At 39.6% G+C, this 10,330-nt stretch overlaps 1 protein-coding gene across 5 annotated transcripts in view; it reads right to left on the bottom strand.

Moving 5' to 3' along the window:
- Positions 1-10,330, bottom strand: part of GRB10 (growth factor receptor bound protein 10) — a 201,342-nt gene that overhangs the window by 48,530 nt on the left and 142,482 nt on the right. For all 5 annotated transcript variants that reach the window (XR_003094437.1, XR_003094438.1, XM_025206119.1 and 2 more), the window contains one exon: positions 5,675-5,831. Coding sequence is in view for 3 of the 5 variants with exons in the window: in XM_025206119.1 (XP_025061904.1) it covers positions 5,675-5,831 (157 nt within the window). In the remaining 2 variants the exon portion in view is untranslated. The remainder of the gene's footprint in view (positions 1-5,674; positions 5,832-10,330) is intronic.

Below are 10,330 nucleotides of genomic sequence, written 5' to 3'. Positions count from 1 at the left end.
AACGACAGACGGAAGGGGAGGGGAGGGGAGGGGAGGGGATGGGACGCGGGGATGGGACTCATAACACTATGAAGCAAATTCTTAAAACAATGGGTGATGGGGCCATCATCAAGTCCCACAATATAACAGAAAAATAGTCACCTCTTCAGCTATATGCTTCAAATGTACTTTCATCCCAAAGTGAACTTCAAGCCAGATTTGTAACATGCTAGACTGCTCACTTATTATAAAAGCTGTCAAAGGATTTCACTTAGAGGAAGGCTGAGAGACAGAAACATAGGTTCTATATTCGTTAGAGGGCAATTTTTTTTGCTTCTAGAGTTGGTCATCTGTAAGAATGAACTTCCCACCACCACCATCTGTTTAGAGAACAGCACATATCAAAGGATGAATAAGATAGCCTACTGGGTCCTATTCCAGTGAAAATCACAGCTCAGTTTAAAAACTTTTCAGATGCCAACTGAAATAGGTCTACACTTCTGTGATGAAATCAACATCCAGATGAGGTTTGATGAAAATACCTATGCATTTTTAGACATTTTATCATCATGGCTTCTGGCCTGTAACTAGGATTCCCTAAAGGTCTCATTATCTTTTCCTGTCTGCACTTGATTCAGCCATTACTATCATTTCACTGAGGTTGTCATTTACAATTCCAAGCCTTTATTACTAGAGTGCTCCTAATGCAGTTACCCATCACAATCGCAAGAAAACTACAAGGAGGACAGAAAGCAACTTCCTGTCTAAGAAGCAGAGTCCCAGCTGGTGTAAACTGTCATAGAGCCATTACAATGAGTAGAGCTATGAATCTTTACACCATCTAAGAACCCGTCCCCCTAAACCTCTGACAGATTTCAGGTAAAATTTAAGATAGAAGTTATGACAAATATTATATATTAGTTTGCACCCTAGTTGCCACTGATCTCGTCTCTTTCCCACAAGGTAAGGACAGTGGAGACGTGACAGCAGGATGTGCTCTGATAGGCCATGAACTCTGAAATAGCTTTCCTTCACTGAACTCATAAAACTGTCCTCAACTTCTTCATGACAGTGCATGGCTCACCTTGAATCGCATGATTAAGGCAGAAAGTAAACTTCCTTAGCCTAAGGAAGTATAATTTAGGCAAAATATTGTCAGCATGTTTGGTATCTTGACTTTTAATTTGTGCACAGTGAATGTTTAATGGATCTGATACAAAAGGCTGAAAAGTCCTAAATCTGTTTCCTTACCAAAATAGTCTCCACTTCCCTCTGAAAATGCTGTCGTGGCATTTATGCTGACTCAACTAATGCCTGGATTTTCATTTTGAGGATGCAAGCAAGCCAGAAATAAAGATTTTATGAAACTTAGCTGCAGCATACCCAAAGTAGTCAGTGCCCTACAACTGGATATGGGCTGCATATGCAATCATGTTCCTGCTTTTAGTGACATTGGGATGAACCCTTTTTGAAAAGCTGTTGGTCACATCACATAATTTTTTATGCATTTTGAACCTTAGGCTCCAAAATTAAATCCTGAAAATACATTTTGAGTTCTATCAAAAGTAACTGAGAAGGGCTACTAAATTATTTACAGGTATTTGTTTCATCTGGTGATGTTGTGCCTGTCTTCAAGTTTGACATTCTGTACCACTCCCTGCTGTTGATGGGGACTGATCTCCCAGCTCCAACACAAACACAACCAAGGATCTTATTCTACATGGCCATGTACACAGATTCACTATGTTGGCTGATTGCATTTGTATATATGTATCCTAAACAGTAGATTTCCTAACAGTAGTAACTAGAAAATGCTTACCTAACGGCTCAGAAGCACTCTTAAGTCAACCTTCCTTGAAGCTCTATTGCAACTAAAGGGACTAGAAGTAACTTTCTTATTCTTCTGATCTGCTCCTTGCATTATTTTAGTCTTCTCTAGTAACTACATATAGGCAGGAAAAGCCTTTTAACTGCTTTTTTTACTTTTTAAATAGCATAAAAATAGAACTGTGTGAAAGAGAGCTGTTTTCAATATCCAGCAAGTTGCAGATGCAAGACCCAGAGTTCATCATTAATAACAATTATGCATTCCTCCCAAATAAGTCTGATTTCCTATTTCAGTAACTGCTGTGGCTGTTAAGAGAGTCGTGTGTTTTTTCCATGAAACTTAAATAAGTCTAATAGAGATAATACACATGCAAAACCACAGAATGCCATTATTCACCAACCCTTATTTTCATCACAAACTACAGTTTAGAGACCCATAATTTTGCAACAAGGTCTGAAAAACTCTGCTCTCCCAGCTTTGTTAAAATAAGTTTGTCAAGGCATTTCTGAAGTTAGGCAGACAGATGCAAGAAATCTCATTTTCTACAACCATTTTACACCATATCAGCATTAAAGTTTCTTAGGTTGATAAAGATAACTCAATTCCTTATCAGTAATGGTTTGTAGTTAACGATGGAACACCATATAGTGACAGCTAATACTGATGGGGAAGGGATGTGTGCGTGGGGTATAGATTGATTTCTAAAGCTAGAAATAAAATAGTTGGATTATTATATTGGAGACTAATGGCTCAATGCTGAAAAACTTTGGGTAACATGATACGTCTTGGTGTGTCAGGAATCTAAATGAGTTTGATGTTAAGTAATCAAAACCATTGATTCTACGTGCTGAACTGGATGCACAAAGTAATTTGCACAGTGAGATAAGTTTGCAACTATTTGCATATTAAAGTTAACATTGGCAGCACATAAGTATGCATGCTAAACAGAGAACCAGATTACTGGGACCTAAAAGGACTACCACATTAAATGAGTATGCTCTGCTCTCCAAGGATTTGAACATGGTACTTTATAGTGCAACATGGTACACATATGTAACCTAGAATCCGATGTGTGTTGTGTGTCTGGGTCCCAAGTTATGATCCGTGTCCGTGGCAAGCTACCTGCCCTGTGTAAAAAGGTGGGCCCAACCCATTTGACAAACTGAACTCCGTGGAAGAAGAGAGTAATGAAAGTCAAGACTAGGCCAAAGAAGTAACCACCACATTCTCAAGGAATTTTAGGGCTATTTTCTAAAGCACTATTTCCGCCAAAGATCCGGAACAAGCAAAACCTAGGGCATGGACAAACTAACAGAGTTAAAGTAAAGTTATAGGACTTCACAACTCTTTGGTGTAATTTTTCTTGTCTGTTTGCTGTATTAAGTGGAAACAAAACTACTGTAACTTTAAGCATGTTTCATATAGGCTTATGATTACAGCCATTTAGCTCCAGGGTACTGATACAGGAGCAAAGAGTCTAAACAGGTCCATCAGTTCAACTGGAACAGTTAAAATGGTTTATCATTAGGTCGATCCACAGCCCTACTTTAGGCAAAGTAACAAACACCTAGAAATACTGTTCGACAGACATTTTTTTCCCTGTCTCCAAATACCTGTAACCACTGGTTAGTACCTCAGTTGTTCGTGAGCGGCTAACTATAGTTTTACTTATAGGGGGGTTGTAACTTGAGTCCATTGCCATAATCTGGCAGTATCTGAAAAAAACAAAAGCACTTAAGCAGTCACCCAGAAGCTTGCAACCAAGGCTATGGAACAAAAACAATGACTGTAAGTATAATCAAAATAGTGCTTGAGCGTGAGAGTGAGTTAACACTACCGTGCACATTTTTCTTCCATTTATTAAGAATTTGGATGACATTTCTTCTATGTGGCAATTTATTGCATTTTTTTCAGAACTACAAACTGCTTCAAGTAATGTATATACGCGATCTGAATTCTTTTGTTAATCTAAAATGGCTTTCATCTTTTCTGAAAATTTTCTAACATTTGCATATTCATATGACCTAAATTAAGGTATATTCTTCAATGGTATAATCTGGGAATACTGAATAGCTAATCTCAACATCTACCTCCTCTCATCACCGCCATTTTCCCTGTGGAAAGTGTTTTACAATAACTCAGTTTGTAGTTTGTACATCACATTCAATGGCAACAATTTTGGATCTGGTTTGTACTTCGACAGAAACCTCAATATGCAGGTTCTAATGTATATAAATGCAGAATGATAAGTATCTTGCTCTTTTCCCATCATTGTTAATTACCAAGTTATTTGTGTGTAAACAGAAGCTTTTGATTTCCTAATCAGCCTCCTGCCTGATTCATTCAGAGATGTCACACACCAGAGTTTGACAGCACAATTAGTCACCATGGAAGCTATTGTGATGTCACAAACACTGAATTGTGGCATCACTGAATGAATCTGGCAGGAGAAGGATGTTGGTTACAAAGGAGAAGGCTTCTGTTTACACAATACCTTAGTAATAAGCAGTGATGGGAAAGAGGATATAAGAAAGGAAGCCTGGTAGTTTAATGAGCACTGATAAAATTTTAAAAAGGATGTTAGAGTGTGAATCCAGAGTTTAAAATGGAAGAAATATAAACAATTTTAAAACCTGGACTGTTATTTTATTTTTTGCACTATGGACTGAAAGTATGCCACTTTATATGAATGAGTTTCCATTTTATGTTTAGCTGCATTTTACATTAAAGAACCACCTAATTGGAAAAATTTAGTAATTTGGCTAAACATTTGAGAGAGAACTTGTAGAACAGTAAATTTAGCTGTGCTTACCCGTGCTCATTTAGGACACTGCAAGTCCAGCAAATTATTTCCCTATGTATCAAGGCTCTGAATTAAATGTTTTAAAGACCTTTAAAAATCTGCAGCAATACCCATTATGCCAATATTCATGATTACAGTTAATGCTTTACCCACTCCTGATCATTTCCTTCATAGCCTTTTTAAGGCAGAAATTCATCATGAAGTACGCTGGTTAACATTTCAAGTGCCATAGTCTTTAAGGTAATTGCACTCTCTCATATGCAGTTAAGCACTGTATATGCAGTGACTGAGTAACATGCTGTAACAAGCTGCACATCAGTGCTACTACTAATCAGTTCCACAAAATAAGTGAAAGCCAGATTAAATAGCATGAGATTCTTTCAGGTATTGTAATTAAACCAATTCACAGTATTATTTAATTCCCCACAGTTCTTCCCCTTACTGCTTTCTTGAAACTGTAACCATGGCACCTTAATTTAAATCAGGTGGAGCAGCTGCTGCCTAGAGAGCAGATGCCAATGCTGGTCCAGAAATTGCCCATGCATTGCAGACTATACCAACAGTCTTCCCTTCCCCCAGCCCCCAAGTCAAGTGCAGTCCACCCCCCTCCCCCGCCATCAGTATGGGGCTTTCATAACCATACTGTAGGTATGCAAGGCTGAGACTCTTTACCCAGGTCTCGCAGCTGGTGATGAGCTGAGCTGATTCTCAGGGCCAGTACTCTTTAGGGATCAAGCTCAATTTGCCTAAGCTGTTTATTTGCAACAGCCTCAAACACAGCAACGTAACAAAGCACTAGTGTGAAGGCTAGACTCACGTACACACACACACACACACACACACACACACACACACACACACACACACACACACACACACAGAGGAGGGAAAGGGGAAAAAAAAGTTAAAATGGCTCAAATAGTGAGCACATTATGTTGTAAGACAAAGCACAAAAGTAAATTTCAGCCCATGTTACAGAGAGAAACTTTTAATTCACATGAAAACAGGTGAAAGGACACAATGCACATTCAGATAGCCATGCCACCCCCTTGGCTGCTCCCTACCTAATCCTAGTTGAGGGTGATGCTCCACTAGGGTCCAGCTGTTATCATCCACACAATGACTTTTGTAAACGAGCAGCTGGCAGAGGTCCCTGGCTGTCATGTCTGCTAGAATCTCGACCACTTTGCTTGTTCCATCTTCACTAAAGACTTTTACATCCTGCAACATAAAGGACACGCTTACAGATCAACGGCCTTGTGTTCGAAAACATGCAAACCACACAGCTACCATACATAGCATCCCTTCTTACAAATTTCAGGCATCTTGGCAGTCAACACACACAAAACGTACAATTTACTTTTGATCACTTCTCATCCCCTTTATTCCCTCTCCCAGCATTAAATGAAGACTGTGATTATATTAATTCTGCCCATATCAAGTGAAAGCAGAGGTTCCTTCTGCAACAGATCAAGGCAAACCAAAATGCAACAATACCAAGAGTGTGTGCTTCTGGAACACGGTTAAAAGAAAATTTGCTAACGAGTTTAGTTTGGGGCCTTTTGCTTTTGAACATTTACATTGACATTAGTCCTGTTCCTAAAAATTAAAAATGGCTCTCTTGTTCAGCACTAACTTTTGACTGTTTCACTTTGGAAGTTTCACTTGCAGTTCACCCTCAAATCAATTAATTAGCCCTGTCCACTTACCTCTCTCTCACCCTTGAATTTATTTTCCACTTGAGAATTTGACTAGTTTGAAATCAAACAAGCATGTACTGTATGTTCTAAACATTAATGGAAATTAAAAGAACATGTCAGAAACCTCCCCCAACCCTTGAAATATACAGATGCTTTCCTGTTAGCATTGTTCTGCTCCAACAATATATGCTTACTGCAAAATTATATCCCCATACAATCAAATTTTCAATATCAAGAATTAAATTAACCCCACATTAAAACACTGTGCATCCTAGCAAGAGAGGAGATAGATATTTATCTAGCAGAAACCTGAAGGGTAATTTGATATGGAAAATCTTACCTCAACAGCACGTAAAAGGCAGCAGTCAGAAGAACAAGATGGCATTTTAAATACAGATTGCCTCTTGAAAGAGAGTTTGTTCTCTACCTCCTTCCAACCCTCTGCAGACTAAGCTGCACACACTGGGCGTTTTATCGTTGTCAATGGATTATTGTACTGTACCTGTCACGTAGCCCCTGTTGTGGGTACTGTTTCTGGGGAGGCAGACAACTCTTCCAGAGCTCCACTCAAAGGGTTACACGCAATCTTTGCGGTAGTGAATCAAACCACACTGTGTAGACCAATCCTAGCCCTCCCTGTGACTGATGTAATCATTTCCCACACACTATCAGACTTCCAAATTATCCCCCCCCCCAGCAAGAAAAAAAAAATTACATAGGAAATTTGTTTTTTTATGACCACCCACATACGTTTAAAAAACCTCTGATATCAAAAAGTTCAAAGGAAAAGAAGGAACAAATTCCAGAGCCTAAAGCAGGCATGCTCCCTGAATTCTGATTTCTTTGCCAAATCTCTCAATAGCCCAGCCTCACAGCAGCTGATGTCATCTACATGCAACTTAAGCACTTGAACTTCTACTCCACTTGCTACTGCTACCTCTTGCTTCGCCTTAGCAGGCTCACCCCCCTCCTCCTGATCCTTTAACAAAGTGCTTGCTTAGTGCTCTGAGTTCTCATTATAACAGACTGTAGATTTAACAAGTGGAATATGTGCCGCTCATGTGCATGCCTTGCTCTAGTGCTACAGGTTAAAGCCAGTGCTATGTCACTGATTAGGTATGCCACTGACTGAATGCAGGACAGCTTCCACCTCCCTCACATCTTCCCCCAACCCCCACCCCTCACTTTCCTTTCCCACAGCTAAGGACAAACTCAAGCCCAGTTAGGGAGGAGTTAAAAGCTTAATCTAGCTAACGTGACTCAAACCCATGCATTCAGGAAACTGCTTCGTCTGACAGCAGGGATGAGCCAGCTCTTTCAGAAGTCGGCTCTGGAGAAGAGGAGGGGGAATCCCCGTTGCTGTAGCTCTCGGGAAGGTATGCATTCTGTACAATGTTACAGCTGCACACAGACTCCTGGTAACACTTCACCGAGTCTCAGAAATCCTAGAAAGGAGCTGTTTGAGGGGGCTTTCCCACTGTTCTGGGCCCCCTAGACAAATCTATTTTCTGCAATTAACACGTTTTACAGTATAAATATAAGGCATTATTCTACACACAGCCATCTCAAGGTTGAAATATGAACGTTACCGAACTACTTTGCAAAGTTTGCTGTGAACAGGGAAAAGTGATGAATGCCCAAGCCGCTGAAGAAAAGCATGTGAATTAATGATGGAATGGACTTCCACATTCGTTGTATGGATCTAGAAGGCAATTCCAAATAAAACTTAATGATCTTCAAGAAAAGAAAGGTTTTGGGGGGTTTTTTTGAAGGAGGAAGGAAGAAGAAAAGGAGAATGTAATTTTCATTTTCAGATTCTGATCTATTGTTAGAACTGATACCAAAAAAGAGAGTAAGCTAATTTTTTTTTTAAAGGGGGAAAAATCATCTTTTATTAGTTTATTTTGTACATCTGACACCACCCTCTGTAGCAGAATAAAATTACTCAGTTGGACTTCCTATCTCATGAACTAACCTGCTGGTATCACTTGTGTTGCTGAAAAAGGAACGTTCTTACACTTCCTGCTTCCCAGGCCCAAGCGATAAAGAGCTGTTTCAACTGGGAATGGCTGATGAGGACTTGTGAAGAATAGGAAGAAGAGCCATGAAACACTTGGCACCCTTCTTCCCATTACCAAAGAGAAGGAAAAGGTGTTAGTACCCTCTCACTAACTTGTTCTCTAGTTGCCCCGTGTGCACTGAAATGCTTCCTGTATTACTTAATGCCATTTTCTTCCCTGACTCCCTATTCACACATAGAAATGCATCACTGATATTTCTACTTTTCTGTCTATAGCTATGTACTGTAAGAAGAAACCCAGTATCTGCTTTTGTAAGCTACTGCTAAGGCTTTATTAAATATAGCATGGAATTCATTCAAGACTTTAAGAAAAAGATTTTGTTCCTTAGGTGTTGCTGAGGGATCAGAATACAGCAGGTAGTCAGAATAAAAGCAAACAATTTAATTTCATCAGCTGTTAATCAAGGACAGCACGTGGCCACATGTCACCAGACGCTCCGGACACAAAGGACCACGTTGCTAGCAGAACATAATGGCCTAATTCAAACACTATTCCAGTAAGGGAACAAGGGAGAGCAAGCAGCAAAGGCAAAGCCCAAAATCTTTACAGCGTAAAATATGACATTTAGGGGTCTGAGACAGGAAGAAAAGCTGAGTTTGATTTCATTCAGGTGACCCACAGAATATTGTGTGTTAAGGGCAAACTTTAGATGTTATGAGGTTCGGGGCGGGGGGAGGGAGGGAAGAGGGAGAAGAAATGGGAGAGAAAGGAGAAGCTTAGCTCTAACAACCATTTTGTTAATATTGCAATAATCTCAATAATACTAAAATGGTAAGAGGTGCGTGTGCATTTGTGTGTGTGCGTGCATGCATGTGTGTGTACGTGTTACAATGTGCTATCACCTAATATAAACTTGTAAGACTCCATTCTGAAGCCTGTATCTAGCAGAAATGCCACACTTGAACACACATGATACTGCTATGTAAAACACTAGAGCTCTATTAAAGGAACATAAATTTCACCTGCTTATTTTAATAGCAAGAAGCCTCCCTGCACCGTCCTGCCCCACCATGCTTCACTAAGACGGGGTCCAGAAAATTAGTTTTAAAAAAACTTTCACTCTGCCCTTCTGAGGCAAAATAAAACAGTAAACTGCTTATAATAAACATTTACTCTTAAAAAATGCTCTTAATTACATCAGCAGCATAAGGCACCTTCTATTCAAAATTAAGGGTAGGAATGTTCAGCCAATCGGAGTACTAGATTGGCTGAACATTCAGTGCCTTACAAATGCAAAAGAACAGATAACAGACTGCACCATTGTTCTATGAAGAATTCTTTGAGAGAGAGAAACTTAAACTGAAAGCACGTTAACGTACATCACTTAACTAGTTTCATGTCATGGCCACTTATGACTGATAGCGTCCACCCACCCCCTCCTACCTCCCCCCAACACTTCTTCCCTCCCAATCCCACACCTTCCCTGTATCAACTAGAGTGACTTGGTTACATGAAGTAAGAGAGATGTATAAAAAGGAACAAGATTTAAAATAGTTCTTTGCCAGGGCTGTATTAATTTTCACCCCTTCTCCTAATATTTTAATTTCTGCACTTTCTTTTTCCTGCAAATGAGCATTTTCGCAAGTACCTTGTGCAAGGCAAGAGTAACAACTACTTCAAATGAAAGGCTATAAGGGGAATTTTCATATGATCAACTTTCTGGAAAACATTCAACGTTCAAAACTGAGTTGACCTAGAACTTGCTTTATTTTAGACGCCCCCCCCCCCAACACAGTATACTAGTTATTTGACTTCTTGAAAAAAAGAGACATGGCAGTGGATTAGTTTCATTTTACTCACCAACAACTTGGTTGAAAACTTACACTCCTTCGTGGGTGCATCTATGCATGTAATTATTGTGATGCAATAAACTATGGAGCAGTTTAAGCCAGAGTAAACTGCTCCCAGACACACCATCTACACATGTACCCAGAACAGC

Source organism: Alligator sinensis, unplaced genomic scaffold (assembly GCF_000455745.1).
Source record: "Alligator sinensis unplaced genomic scaffold, ASM45574v1 scaffold796_1, whole genome shotgun sequence".
NCBI lineage: Eukaryota > Metazoa > Chordata > Crocodylia > Alligatoridae > Alligator > Alligator sinensis.
Note: the sequence above shows the minus strand (reverse complement) of the source record. Positions and strands in the feature narration are given on the sequence as shown.